The 15922-nt window shown below is 41.3% G+C and overlaps 1 protein-coding gene across 1 annotated transcript; it reads left to right on the top strand.

Moving 5' to 3' along the window:
- The first annotated feature begins 587 nt into the window (after positions 1 to 587).
- Positions 588 to 14520, top strand: PLA2G10 (phospholipase A2 group X). Its single transcript, XM_036739427.1, has 5 exons — positions 588 to 740; positions 911 to 963; positions 4173 to 4323; positions 6834 to 6940; positions 13447 to 14520. The coding sequence occupies exons 1-5, from the start codon at positions 694 to 696 to the stop codon at positions 13587 to 13589; spliced, it is 501 nt and encodes a 166-aa protein (XP_036595322.1). The 5' UTR covers positions 588 to 693; the 3' UTR covers positions 13590 to 14520.
- The last annotated feature ends 1402 nt before the right edge of the window (positions 14521 to 15922 follow it).

Here is a 15922-nt window from a genome sequence, read left to right as displayed (position 1 = left end):
TGATTGATAGATAACTGGTCCTTAATATATATTCATTGAATTGACTCAGTTTTTTTTTTTGGTGACACTAACATATACTTATAAACACACACACAAAGTTTTATGGTTTCTATTTTCCTTGTCTTTTCTATGAGAATACTTTTTTTTCTTGGCAATTCAAAAGCAGATATTCAGCAAATATTATGTGCCCATCACTGTGCTAAGAGTTGAGATGTCATGGATCCTCTTAAACTTGCTATTTCTATTAGAGTCAGCATGCCAATCTGGCCCTGGTATCAGAAGCTTCACCTCTAAACTTACCTGTCCTGAGATTACCCAAAATAGCCAGGAATCAAGAGTTAAACTACATGGAAGTTGGGATAGAAGATGTGGGAAAGGGGGAGGGGGGCGCTCAAAGCTGACACCTCCTCTTGCCTCCTTTCTGAACCTTACTCTCTACTCTTTAGTATTCTAACACGCCCTCTGGTAACTGCTTGCATGCCACAGGTTAAAAAAAATGCTCTATAAATATTGACTCAATTAATGGGATCCTTTCCCAAGGAAGGGAGGAGGCAAGCCAGGAAAAGGATGGAGAAAAGGAGAAGCGAGAGCAGTTGAAGAGAGGTGTTTCTCAGACCCAGGCGCTTGAGCCAGACTTATCTTGAGTTCAGCGGATGGGGACCAAGGTGTTGAGGGACTGGGACCAGAAAGGGAATGTCTGAACAGGAACTCAGCTACCCCAGCCCAGTGACTCCTCCCAGGTATCCAGCCCCCTAGGCCAAATTGAACCTCTAGCACTGGTCAGCTAGGTGGGGGTGGGGTCGGGGCGGGCTAGGGGTGGAACGCTGGGGGTGGGGGAGGGGGGAGATAACTAGAGCGGCTAGGTGTCTGTAGAGGGGTCAGCCATCCACAGCAGCACTTACACCTGCAGCTCAGACGAGATGGAACTTCTCCCTCTGCTTCTACTGCTGCTCTTCACAACTGGTGAGTGTGGTGAAACTTCTTAGAGCGCGCGCGCTCCTTCCGACTCCAAAGACCGGTCCGCGGATCGGTGGAGTGGAGGAGGACGATCTGGGCACCTAGAGAAAAAGGGGCTGCAGACCCAGGACTCCTATCCGTTCCTAAGCATCAAAGACTCCGCCCGCACTTGCTCCTTTGGTCCCAGTTTGTGGAGTCACCCCCTTCCTCGGGCTCTCTTCCAAAGTCTAGCTGGATAGGAGGAGGAAGGATGGGGAGGGGTGGGGGGAGAGGGGGAGGCGCCAGCTTCTGTTCCCTGGGCAGGGCTGTGGGATTTTATGGGAGACAGAATTTGGGGTATTGCCTAGTTCTCTGGACTGAACACGAAGACACAGGAAACCTAAATATCCTTGAAATCTTCACGCGGCAGGGAGATGGACTGGATCTTAACCACAACGAAGAGTAGGTGGGGGCTGCCCTGAATAGGGAATAAGGGTAGGGGCAAGCTCATCACACAGTGACCCCCTGGTCCGTTTTCATGCCGGCGGCAGCAGGTGAAAATGAACCTCAAGCGTGCTTTATAGGGGAAAAGACGCGTCGAAGGGCAGTCTCAGGGTGGGTGTCTGTAGGAGGAAAAAAGCGCCTCATCCGCCTTGCTTTGATTATAGTGGGGGTGGTGGGGTGGTGGTGGTGGTAGTGGTGGTATGGATGGGTTTCTCGTTTTCGTACTTGAGCCTTGGATCCTTTTTTAACTTTTACTGGTTTAGTTCTCTGCTTCTTCTCCCCAACTACCAACTACTTGAAACATGCCTGTTAGGAAAGCTCCCAAAGTACGGGGTATGTAATCACTTCGGACTGCTAGCCAGAGGTGGTAGAGGGTAGGAGGGCAGGATGATTCCTGGGGATAAATGAAGAAAAAGGAACTGTTACTGCTTGAGACCAGCTCTGTTTTCTAAGACAAGATCACTTCAGCTTGCCTCCAGTATACTTAGACCCAACTGTCGCTTTGGCAGTCAGACATATACACAAGACATAGTTTCATTAAAGGGGCCTGATGTAGTATTTTCTTTGGTCAGCATACACTGTTCCCTCTATGTACCCCATCCTGGTTCTTAGGACGTATTTGGGTCCAGCCAGAGTCAACTACATGGAGAAATGGGTGGGTGAAGGGAGGGAGGATGGAAATTCAAACTGAATGTCTGTTGTAGATGGGGCAAGGAACAGTAGGGTAGGGGTTAACCCGTGAGTATTGGAAAGTGGGAGGGGGTGCAATTGGGGGAGGGAGTTGGAAATCTTTCAATGGAAAGAAAAGGTTGGAAAGAAAAGTAAGTGGGAGTCTGAAAGGAGGGTGCCATGTTTCCCTCTTCATAGAGGCAGCTAAGCAGCGCAGTGGATAGAGTGCCTCTTCTGGAGTCAGGAAGACCACAAATTACAAACCCATCCTCAGACCCTTAGTAGCTTTGTGACCCTAGGCAAGCAACTTGACTTCTTTCTGCCTCAGTTTCCTCAACTGTAACTGGGGATCATAATAGCACTTACCTCATAGGGTTGTTTTGAGTGTCATTTTAGATGTTTGAAAGCATTTAGGATGATACCTGGTATATAGTAGGCCCTTAACAAATGCCTGTTCTCTTCCTTCTCCAATCCCATCTCTCTTCCCACCCCCACCCCCAACAATGTTCTATCAGGGTGAGTGCTCAACTCTTATTTCTCTTTTTCTCTCTTTTTCTGCCCTCACTTGGTACCTGAACTCCTCTTTATTCCGCCCCTGCCTGGATCTAGGACTCAAACAAGCTCTCTGTGGGGCATGTACTTCCTAGGCAGGACAAATAAATTGAAGCTGGATTTTTGTATTTGCTCACCTCCTCTTTTGGGACCATCTCCATCCTGGGTGCCTGCCCCTAAGCACTTGCCTTTCTGGGGCAGTAACCCAAGATCTGGGTTTCCTCCCCACTCCCCACTTCTCCCTCCATCAATTTCAGTCTCATCTCTAATTTCTTAGCTAGCTACCTCCTTGAACAGCAAAATGGTTAGTAAATCCTTTTCAGCAACTTGGAAGGTTAATGACAAATAACAAACCCCTTAATAAGCAAACTTGAGGGAAATTTATATTAATGGATGACTCTAGAAAATGAAATTAACTCTTAAGGAATGAATCTCTTCAGCTACTGGGAAGTGATTTTAGGGGGAGGATGAAAATGGGCCATTTTGATGTTCCTTAAATCATAAGATTTTGGTTTTGAATCATTTCAGTTATGTCCAACTCTTCATGACCCCATTAGGGGTTTTCTTGGCAATGATACTGGAGTGGTTTGCCATTTCCTTCTCTGGTTCATTTTACAGATGAGGAAACTGAGGCAAACAGGATTAAGTGCCTTGCTCAGGGTCACACAGCTAGTAAGTGTCTGAGGCAGGATTCCACCAGCTGCCCTTATTTATAAGATCGGCTTGGCTCAAATATTTTTCACTCTTTTGTCTTGAGTCAGGGGGTTGTTTACAGAAATTGTAAATTCCTCCCCTTTTTTGGAAGATTTGTTCAGATGAGGTTTTTGGATTATCTGTAGGTTTGTTTTTTAATCTACCATCTCCTCTCTCCACTCCTACACAGCTATAGATAATCAAGAGATTCGTAAAACAATCATCATTTTATAGGTCCCAATAAAAAACTTGATTAGATTTTTAAAAAAATATCCTGGAATGTATAAAAGAGCATTGCCACCATTTTTACTTCTCTTCATTGGGAATAAAAGATCACACAGAGGTTGGATACAAGCAAGGACTACATTATAGTGAGTTTTGCCAAACATTGAAACAGGCACCATGGACAAATGGTGTCCTTTGAGACATGGAAACAGGACGATGAACTCGTGGACTTCCAGCCCTGGAACTCTGGAAGTGGATCAGCTTTGGCAGGCTTTGGTTCCAGAGCTATTCTTAGTCACTTCAAATGGGGTCTTGCACTGTTGGGTAAGCGAGGAGGGAGAAGGTAGCCCATAATCACTAGCCCTTCTACCACCAAGGCAAATCTGTCCTTCCATATGCTACAGAAGTGGTCTTTTGGTGCTTTCCTTACCCTTCTAAAATGCCCTTAATGTTGATTTTAACCTCATGTCATCCGTTAAAAAAAACACTGCAGTGGAGGAGTGTGTGTGTGTGAAGGTGTGGGGAGAGCTGATAATCAAACACTCCTATGGTTCTGATGGATCCCTTCTAACTTAAATTTTTCCCCCTCTCAGTTTCAGGGAAATCCCATGTGCATAAGAGGGGACTCTTGGAGTTGGCAGGAGCTATCAACTGTGCTACAAGCCGCTCAGCACTTGCTTTTATGAGCTACGGCTGCTACTGCGGCATTGGAGGAAGTGGTTGGCCCCGGGACAGAGCTGACTGGTAGGTATATCATCCCAGCCCTCCAACCTCCCCAAGAGCCTACCTGGACTGACCCTGCTCAGATCATGTGGCCAGGAATACCTGAGCTACTCCGCTACTTGACTTGTTCCTCATCTTTCCTCCCATAATCAGTTGAAGACTGGTTTTGATTTTGGTTCTCGCTGAGAGTCAATTGCATGGAGATAATCCAAAAAGGGATTTGGCTCAATAGATTTCCACTGTTATTTATGATACGCTGGTGCTGACCTTCCTACGTAAAGATGTTTCAAGCACTTGGAGAGGCAGTGGGTTGGGCTGAAGCAACCACACTCTTCACGGTCCTCACATGACCAAAGATGTCCATTTGCAAGGGGACAGCATTAGGCATTTAGTTTATTGCCATGGAACAAAGGAAAACTTAACTGATTAACACAGGGATTCAGTCCAGAACTTTAATGGGTTTTTTTGAGTGCTCTAACCCAGTAAAATTCATTTTTAAAATTATTTTTAGAAGTAACCATATTATATTAACTTGGACCCTCTATCTTGAGATGGAAACTTCCTGCAGACCTGGTTGGGTTTTAGTGGATAAGAGTACTGGACTTGGAGTCAGAAACACCCAGGTTCAAATTCTAAAACACTTGGTATGTCTAGGCAAGTCACTTAATCTCCCTGAGTTTATTTCTTTTTCTGCAAAATGAGAACAGCCCTTACCTCCTAGGGCTGTTTAAAAGATAAAATGAGATATTATTCTAGTGAAATACACACACCTCTGCTTTTCCATCTGTCTTCTAAGTTACCTAGAAGTTTTTTAGTGGCCCCAGAGCTATGAGATGCAGATTATAAGTTCACTTGCTTAATCATAGGAAGCTAACTAGAGGCCCTCCTCCACTCTTGTTTTTACTTGTCAAGGTTGACCAAGCCCAGTGTGGAGGTGACCCAATTACATGGAAGGTCTTCCAACTTATTTTTGTACCTCCAGACCACTCTCTTGTCCAACATGAGCAGGTGACCATCTTATGATCACTTAGTCAGTGGATATGTACCATGCTTCTCCCAACCTGAGACAACTTGCCCTTCTCTCCCCCCACCCCCTTAACATACCATTTCTAGCTGATGATCATTTCTGGCTCATGAAGCAAAGACTTTGTATAGTCCCTTTAGAGTGTTTAGTATCAAATCTGGCATCAAGCCTTATAAGAATAAGGCCCTGGAAGAAGGGGGAAATCACAGATTGTGAGGAAGATCTGAGGTCTACTTCATTAGAGGGGATCATGGACCCTTTGATAAAGTGTCATTGGCTTAGGGCTCTGCCTCAGTCTCTTTTGTAGGTTGGACAATTTTTGTTTTTGTTTTTTTTTTTTTTTTGGAGGGAGAAGGCAGGGCATTTGGGGTTAAGTGACTTGCCCAAGGTCACACAGCTAGTAAGTGGGTCAAGTGTCTGAGGCCGGATTTGAACTCAGGTCCTCCTGACTCCAGGGCCCGTGCTCTACTCACTGTGCCACCTAGCTGCCCCAGGTTGGACAATTTTAAACCTCACACTTTTATCTCCCTATCCTCTTCTTTCATTTTCTTAACAAATCTTGCCTTGCTTATCCACTCTCTTAATTCCTTTTTCTCTTTGTCTCTTCCTCTTTTTTTGGCAATAACAATAAACAACTTACATTAATAAAACACATCAACCTTCTCAGCCAGGTAATTCAAATATTGTCATCCCTACTTTTGAATGGCAAAACTAAGGCCTTAAGCTGTTAAGTGACTTGCCCATGATCTCACAACTAGGAAATTTCTGAGAGATTTGAACCTAAACTCCATGACAAAGCATTCTTATCTACTGCCCCACAGTGCCAATCAACATCACTCCAGAGGATCACTTAGGTAACACTACAGTCTAGGATTGCTTTTTCTTCTGTGTTAATCTTATTTCCCTAGGTAGTTTATAAATTTTAGGCAAGGATAATGCCATGTGCTTTTCTTGGCTTCCCTGGAGTACCTAGCAAAGTTTTAAGAACACAAAATTAAGTACTGAGAAGGAATCAGGTCAATATTTGGTGAAGCCCTGAAGTGAGAAATCATACTATGTACTTTTTTCTATGCTTCACAGTACCTAAAAATTGGACAGATTCATGACTTACTAAGGAAAAATGATATGTGGGAGACACACCTAATTGTTGAAATAGATGCTGGGGGTGGGAATGGTACCTTCCCACAACACATTCCATGGTACCCTTGTTAGGAACAGAACACGGAAATGGGCTGAACCCACTACAGCATTTCTAATGTTCCTTGCTAGCCAAATGTCACCATGGATAGTGGGTGAATGGAGGAGGAAAGCCAACAGGTGATTCTGTACGTCCCTCCTGTGACTTTCACTCTTAATTTTGCCTCCCACTCCTACCACCTAAATTCAAGGGTTTTGTTTTTTTTGTCTTTGTTTTACATATGTATAGTTTAGATCTTAGTCCCCTCAACTACAATGATGACCTGAGTACAGCTCCTCAAATAAATTGCATCCATAACCTTGTTTCCAGGTGCTGCCAAAAACATGATTGCTGTTATTACAAGGCTGAGAAGGCTGGTTGTTCCCCTAAGATGGAACGCTATAACTGGGAATGCAGAGACCAGAGGGTGGAATGTGGTAAGTCAAGAGATTCCTCTTTCCTAGCCCACCCCCCCTTGCGATCATGTCCTTTTCTCTGATAATAGCCTGGTTGTGCCCTAAAAGCTGGGCTGAGTCTAGCCCTTTATTTAGCAAATCTCAAAAACATCTGTTAGGTAGTTAAGTTTTCTTTAAGTGGACTACTGAACTGGTCACTGAATTACAGCAGGTTAGAATGGGCAGAAATTCCAGCCTGGAACATTTGGGTTGGAATCTTCCCTGTGACATATCCCCTGTTAAACCTATTCCATTAAGGCCAAGTGACCTAGTAGACAGGGTGCTGGATTTGGAGTCAGGAAGACTTAGGCTCAAATCTTATCTCTAACATAACACCGACTGGAGATGAAAAGCACAGATGTCAGTAGCCAAATTAGCAAAAGAAGTTAGGGGAGACAGCTTTGGTTCCACCTGTGAGTTATTTCAGTGACCCAGGAGTACTTCCCAGTTAACCAGGCCCTGCCCTTGCTAACAACCAGTTCACTGAACTCAACCTAAAATTAGGTACTGGTTCTGTGCAAACCAACTAAATCCCACCATGCAGTTAACCAGAGGGAAAGGAAGGATTTCGGTTTTGCTATAATCACCTTTTCAATGTGAGGAATCAGAATATGGAAGCCAGACAAAGAGACCATGAACTAGACTACATAGACTGTACACTGAAGCACAGGCATTGATCTTTATTGGTAGAGGGAATTTTCTCACCAAAGAGCTCCTTAGTCTGATAAATCACAGGTTAAAGCCACATATTTCCACTAGGGGGTGGCATGGAACAAGGAAGAGAAACAACAGTTATAAAGCAATACTCTTCTGGGTGTGTGTATTGAGGAAGAAGATGGCAGAATTAAGACTTTCAGATTCAGTGATTATGTTTCCCCTCCCCTTACCAGACAGTCTTGCAGACTTATCAGATAAAGGTACCATAGGGGTGGGGGGGGGGAATTTATTCTATTATTAAATTATTACTTCTAATAATTTAAACAGGGAAATGATTTACCTAATGTGGTCCAGGGAGATTCAATAACTTGTCTCGTCACAAAGCTGTTTCACAGCAGAACCAGTACTAGAATTACAGTTCTAGAAAAACAGCTAATCTTACCCCCCTCATTTTACAGTAAGAGACTGAAGTCCAGTAATTAACCAACGAACTTACCTAAGGTCATACAGTTAGGGACAGGTCCAGAACCAAAAGACAGTAGTGTACTTTCTACTACAAGCACTTTCCTCTACATCACTAGTATTTAGTGAGATAGCACCTAAAATATTTCCCCCTGCCTCCTTAATGTTAGTGCCTTCCCTCTGTGGCTATCTTTTATCTCATTTGTACAGTTGTTTGAATATTAGCTTCTCCACTGGACTATGAACTCCGTGAAGGCATTTGCTTTTCCAGTGTGTCCCTATTTTACAGATGAGGAACTGAGGCAAACAGGAGTTGTGACTAGCCTAGGGTCAAACAGCTAGTGTCTTATCAGACATTTGAACTGCATTTGAACTCAGATCTTCCTAACTCCAGGACTGTTGATCTATCCACTGTACCACCTGCCCAATACATAGTATGTGCTTAATAACTGTTCTGACCTTAAAGGTGCATGTTACATTGTTTTAACTGAATGAAAATTGTTTTCAATATATTTGTTTACATACCTTTGGTTTATATTTGTCATGTATCGTTGGTTTAAATACATACATAACACCCCCACCCACGTCCCAAAAAACTCACCTCACCCTGTTTGGAGATACTCTAAATAGTGTTCTCCATTTTATTTAAATTATATGTTTGCCCAATTTCCATTTATGGGACAAGCTTAAATATTAAGTAAAAGCGGAGTATGGTAATATTTACTTATACTCCTCCAATAATTTAAAATGTGGTATGCAAACCACTTAGCTTTTTAGTCTTTCTTGATACTTTCGGGGGTTATCCTCTCATTTTTATTAGTCCTTGTGAAATATTTGTTTCCCATACCCTCTGGCTCTAGTAAGAAGCTCAGCCAGCATATTGTTTTGGAAAAATTAGACCACACCTTGCACTGGATTGGGCCTGAGGCATGGCTTTCATCCTGCTCTTTCCCCTAACTACATGCCTGATGTCTTGTTCTTCCAGCAATATGGCTCAAAAAACCAGTTAAATATGGCAAAATATCAAAATGATCCCTATGTTCCACCCATTCCACAGCAACATCTCTGGTCTCATTAGCTATCATTCTTCTCTTAGCCATAACTAAGGTTTGCCATATAGTAAATGTGAGCCTTTGCTTTCCTGTAAAGCAAAATGTATGGAAAAGTTCACATCTTGGGTGTCAACAAGTACATAAAATTTAAAAAGCTTGATGCCATCTAAGTCTGTTCCTTGGAATACAATGTGCTGAGTCAGAAATAGGTAAGAGGGTGAAAAATTAAAATTAGATTTGGTGAGAGACAAAAGTTGGAAGTTATCTTAGGAAATCATCTACCCCAGTGATTGCTAATGGGTTTTTTTTTCTATTTTATGAAACTCCCAGGATAACTTAAAGTACTACTCATGATAATTCTTTACAATTATTTACTGCTTAAGGCATGAACCCCTCAGACTATGGTCATGAGAACCATTTCCCCAATGCAGAAATCCTCTTTACAGAATCCCAGACCAGGAAGTCATATAATATAGCCTTTGCTACAACATCTCTAGTGATGGGGACATCACTACCTCCTAAAGGCATGTTTCATTTGGAAATAGCTCTAATTATAAGACATTCCTAGAACAAAACAATCTCAAGACTTGTTTTTTTCTGGTGGAATTTTCAATCATCATCCCTGGAAAACAGACTAAATTGAGGCTGAAGAAGGTTAATATTCAGAGTCCATGGAACACAAACCAGAAGTAGACATTAAGTCCTGATTAGCATGCTCTAAGTGTGTTCATACAGGCAGGTACATTTATTCTTGTTTTTAAAATCTACCCGGGAATCTGCTTGGTCCACTCAACTCATAATTAGCTTAGACCTAGAGTTTGCTTCCTGATCTAAGATCCTAGTAAGTATTGTCTGAGTCAACCCTCCCTAAACATGTCTCTCAGAGCTGAGGTTGAAGTTTTTCTCAGGATAAGTCAATAATCTGTACATAACAGGGTTAACTGTAATAAGACAACACAAAAATCAGCTTATTCACTTGAATTTACCATACATAAGCGACCTGTACATATGGGCTCTCTCTCCCTTGGATATTCAACCCTCTATGGCTCAGTACATAAAATTCTCTTATGTAGATTTGAAGTGGATTTTAACTCAGGTCTTCCTGACTCCAGGACGGAAGAACATGAATCATGTTATAAAGCTCATGTGACTTAGCAACAATATTCTAAAAACTCAAAGATGAAGCTATTAGCATAAGAGAGTGGAAACTTTTCTACTGAGGCCCCTTTCCTTCTGAAGAATTTTTACTTGATTATTCATATGTGTTATAAGGCATTTTTTTCTTTTTCTTCTTTCCAATGGGTGAAGAAATGAGAGAAAATAGAATTTTGTTGAATGAAAAAAATTAAATTCCATTTTTAAAAAAGAAAAGTTTATGCAAAAAATGTTGCTTACAGAGCTTCCTTCAACATTCAAGAATGGCTCTTTCCAGCGGTCTAAAGCCTTTCACACAGCATGTCTTTACTAGGCCCTGGGCAAAGACGAGGTAGGATAACCTGTAGTCATACTAAACCTTAAGAAAGATGAGGCCTAAATCACAGTGAGGAGAAAGATAAATATGAAAATAAAAGGAGGTGAAAAACCCACTTTTAATGCTGTGGCTCCTCTGAAATTCTGTTAACCCGAGAAAGTGCAATAGATTGAAACAGTTTCAATCACACTTTAAGAATCCACTGAGTGTATAAATATTCCAATACCTAAATCTTATCGTGAATTTCCACAAGTCTAGAAGAAAGCAAAGAACAGTATTTGCTCCTTTTCAACAACCCAAAGTCACCGAAGACCAAACCAACCTTATCCCATGTACTAAAAAAGTGAGATTTCCTCCACTGTTAGCTCTGTAGTCTCTATGGACTAGAAGAAGACTTGTAAAAGGAAAAGATCTGGATTCCCATTTACATGTACAGTATCTGAGATTCTGTGTCTAACTGCAACCTAATATAGAGTGCCATTAGATTTGGAATAATAGCTCACAGATCATCATGAGAGCTGGAAGGGATGTCAGTCCAACCTATTTATTTCAGATGAGGAAACTGAGGTTCAGAGAGGTTACTTGCCTTGTCCAAGGTCACACAGAGAGATAGCAAGTTCGGTGTGCTTCTCACTGTACTAGAATGCCTACATAACATTAGTTAACGCTCCCATTTTACAGGTGAGGAAACTGAAACTCAGAGAGGTGCATTACATGACTTTCTTGGTACACAGGTAGCATGTAGGAACTGGACCTGAATCTCCTGATTGAAACAGACGGTGGTAGGTTTTGTACTAAGTAATCTGGATGTTCTCATTCTCAGTCCTAGTTTCACTTAGATCTAGGCCTGAGTTCTAGACCAAATTCTTGAGTACCTGAAGTTGTTTTGGGCTGTCCCTTCAATGTTCTTTCCCTTTCATGAACCTCCTAGCTCCCCATCTCCATCCCACTCAATGGCTTCTGTCTACGTGGAATCCTGGAGGAAATAATGTTCATTCGCACTAAAATGTTAACAAGGTTCATTTCTTGCTCTTCCCGGATTTATTCAAAATTGGATCTCTTATGATCAATTGGACCATATGATCAATTTAAAGGTGGTAGAGCACATCGCTTTGCAGTTGAGGAAACTAAGGACCAGATAGGTTGAGTTGTGAAGTGCCACTGAGGCAGAGAGGCAGAATTTGAACACAGGTCTTCTGACTCCCAAGTCTAAAACTCTTTGCAGTAAACCATACCAAGTAGGATTACTTAAAAGTAATACATATGTATTTACTATAACTTTCTGCTGTTAGGGATCTTACTTAATGCAATCAGGTGTTCAGAAAAAGCCCAGTGGATGTCTTCCAAGCCTCTTCATCTAATCACTACTGCCTCAATGGTCTAATACAGAGAATTAATGCCCTTTGATTCCTCTTAAGGAGTTCTAGGGACCTGAAATTTTAATAAGAATTAATGGCATTAACTAAGCTACCTCACACCCTACCCCAAGACTGATTCAAAAAATGGGACTCCACAAGGAAGAAACATGGAGATCTGGTATCTTTAGCTAAAGTGTTTCTATACTGGTCTAGTCAGATTCAAGAGATTAGCATCTTTTTGATAGCCTTTCTCTTTTAGGTACAATAGCTCTTTTTGACTTTGTATCATAGTCAATTTGCTATCTGTGAATAATAAATTTATTTCTGGTTCTATTTGCCCTGAGATTCTCTAAGCTTTTCATCTACTCTGATAAGTAGAGATAACTCTAGTCAATTCTAAGTTTGCTTCCATTGGAGTGGAGGAGAGCTAGACCTTCTGTTAAGGGATAGTTGTTTGACCAGAATAATGGCTCATCCTAGACACTGCAATATAGGGTTATGTGCCACTAACGTTAGGCAGTCAGTCAACAAGCATTTAAGCCCGTACTATGTGCTAGGCACTGTAGATACAAAGAAAGGCAAAAGACAGTCCCTGTCCTCCAGAAGCTCACAATCTAATAAGGGTCAAGTTTGAGAGATTTGAAATGAACTAAGGTTACCACAGTACTCAAAGTGCCATGACTGCAAGTTCTCTTTAATCTGGCAGCAAGAAATCAAATGCTACCATTTGGTAGCACCAGGAAAATGATTCTGTAGAGGGCACCTACATTCAGTGACAAGGTCACAGTCAGCCCTGAACAATTGTGAAATAGGTGTGGTTTCCTATGGAGCTAGGAAAGAGAGAAGTAGATAAGAACCTTTACTCTGCCCTAACTGGAGCACTGGTGCTGTTCTTGCTTTGGGAAAAGAATTTTTACATACCCAGAGTCAAAGAAAATTTCTAGGTCATGTCAGTCATACTTGGGCTCTGAAGCCTCACACTTGGAAACCTCTCTCTTTCTGGGATCTCAATACTAGTCCTCTCTATCACTGTTTACCAATCTTGAGTTCTTTTCTCTCATTGACTTGCTCTAGGTAATTTTCTGTCATAGTAATAGTAGAGTAAAAGAAAATTAAGGCACATCTATGCTGGCCAGAGATATTCAGAATAGGTTAATACGGGAAAATTTCCATCTAATAATGGAATTTCAGATGTTTTGTGGTTCCATATACAACTCTCAAATCACGTAAAAACAGCTACATAAATGGCTGCCTATTTCGCTGACTTGACTTGTGAGGATAGTCTTGTATTGTTCTCCACACCCAGGGAAGAGAATAAAATCTTGAAATGAGAGATAGTGTAACAGTGCTAAGAGATACTGTTGAATCGTACAGTGTAGTTGGAATGTCCATTTTTCCATGCCTGGGTGTTCTACACCTCTCTTGCTTCTAGCCTGTACTGCTCAGTGTACCTGCCACATCTAATCCCCATCTCTCTGCCTCTTTCAGGTGCCAACCTGAACAAGTGCCAAGAAATGATGTGCAAATGTGACAAGGAAATTGCCCACTGCTTGGCCACAGCAGAATATAATGCAAAGTACATTTTCTTCCTCCACCTACGTTGTGGAGATAAGCAGCCGGAGTGTGACTGACGTACCTTGGAAATTTTCTTTTTGAATGCGGGTATATAAAAATAATTTTCCGTAAGCAAAAAACAGTATCAGTGTTTAGTAAGGGTAAAATAAAGGTTCTTACCTACTTCTCTCATAGGCCTAAGGCATGGACCCCATCTATTGCCATGCTTCATCTCAGCTGAAACCTAGCTGGAGGCCATTTTCTTACTTTCACCCCACTGACAAATCCAAGAAACCGAGCTGTTCTACTGTGAGAATGGGAGGTTAAGCAAATTCTTCCCGTTTTACCCATATTTTTATTTTTTACTTATATTGTCCCCTTCTGGGAACAGTGACAAACCTAGAACTCAATAAAGATGGGGATTTAAGTCAAAGGAGATGGGCAAAGGTGGTAAGCAGGCCTAATGTCAGAAGACATGGGTTCTAATACTTCTTATCTCACTGTGTGGCCTGAGGTTTGGCATCCTATAAGACAAAAGCTTAATTTCTTAAATTCTGCTTTTGCAATGGTAAATTGGCCTTATCCTCCAATATTTTTTATGGATTTCTCTTACCTTTAGAAATTTTAGCTGGTAAACATTTTTTACCCTGTTTACTCTAAGGATCCCAAGCAGCTAGGTGGTGAGGTAGATAGAATGCTGCTCAGGAAGACCCGAGTTCAAATCTGGCCTCAGACCCTTACTACCTGTGTTGACTTTGGGCAAGTCACTTAACTTCTGTCCAAAACAACAGCACCTGCTCTCAGGGTTGTTGTAAGGATCAAATGAGAATATTATTTACAAAGTGCCTGGCACAAAATAGGTGCTATATAAATGGTAGCTATTATTATGAGGGTTGAAATGTCATTGAAAGTTTATAAGTATAGTTTCCTGTTAGAACTGTAAGAAATGGAGATAGGGTACAGGCCAAGGACTACCTCTTTCTTCTATTTCCAAGTTCTTGTAATTAAATCAAAACTTATTTACCTGTTTTACAGAACTGCTATTATATTGATAATCTTATAAGTGCTAAACTTTAAACTCTGCATTTTATCTAAATATTTTACTTTTCCTGGTGTCTAGCATTGATTCTCTGTACAAAAAAAATAAATGTTTACACCAGATTATTGGTATCATTCAACTCTATTCATGTGCTTTGTGTTTATGAATTATTAATTATTCCTGGTCATTTATTTTTATGATTATTAAAAAACTCATTTATATAGAACCTGAGGTTTTACAAAGTGCCTCCCTTATACAAGGACTCAGTAAATATTGTTAGTACTATATTTCAGATACATTCGGAGATTAAGGGATCAAAGGCAGGTCTTGAATCAAACTCAACCTTAGGTCTAGTGTTTTATCACCACACCTATCCTCTATCAAAAAACCAAGCTTCAGGTGGACAATAGTCCAAGCAGAACACAGGTGATAAGAGTGCCAAGCCTCAGATACTTACTAGCTATGTAACCCTGAGCAAGTTACTTAACCATGTTTGCCTCCTCCTCATGTGTAAAATAAGCTGGAAAAAGAAATGGCAAATCCCTCCAGTAACTTTGCCAAGAAAAGCCCAAAGGGAGCCATGAAGAGAGTCTGATTCACTACACAACAATAGGCATGTGCCCTAGAGCAACTTCAGGGGAGGAACTGTTGATTTGCTTAATTAAGGTTAATTACCTTAAAGAAAGTACATTTATCTGTTTTGCACATGTGGTTTTTTCATCTCAACTGCAGCTAAATAACGTTATCTCCCCCCCCCCCCCAGGCTTGTTTTAAACACTGGAGAAGGCAAAACGATTCAGTATTTTTGCCAAGAAAACCTTAAATGGGGTGACAAATGGACACAACTGAACAAGAAAGGCTGGGTGAGAGAGTTGCTTTTGGTCTTTTTGGGTTTTCTTGACAAAGATATTGAAGATACAGCCATTTCCTTGTCTAGCTCATTTTACAGATAAGGAAAGTGAGGCAAACAGCTTAAGCGCCTTGCTAAGGATCACATAGCTAGTAAGTATCCGAGGCTATCAACAACAGAACCTCCTGGCTGGTTTCTGAGGCTGGATTTGAACCTAAGTGACCTGGGACAAGTCACTTAACCTCTGCATGCCTTGTTTCATCAGCTATAAAATGGTGGATCATAACCCAAGGGTTGTTATGAGGATCAGATGAGATAAGCCTTTGTAAATCTAAACATGCTATTATCAGTAAATGCCTTTTCATTTCTACAGTTCCAGACTCATAAAATAGGTAGAAGGGAATTTAGACATCTTGTCTTATCACAGGTCATAGTTATTAGTGGCAAAATAGAGATTAGAATTTCCCAATCCAGTCTGGTTTCTGCCCTTACTGCCTCTGTTGACATAAGTAATGATGAAG

The sequence above is a fragment of the Trichosurus vulpecula genome, chromosome 9 (genome assembly GCF_011100635.1).
Source record: "Trichosurus vulpecula isolate mTriVul1 chromosome 9, mTriVul1.pri, whole genome shotgun sequence".
Lineage (NCBI taxonomy): Eukaryota > Metazoa > Chordata > Mammalia > Diprotodontia > Phalangeridae > Trichosurus > Trichosurus vulpecula.
Note: the sequence above shows the minus strand (reverse complement) of the source record. Positions and strands in the feature narration are given on the sequence as shown.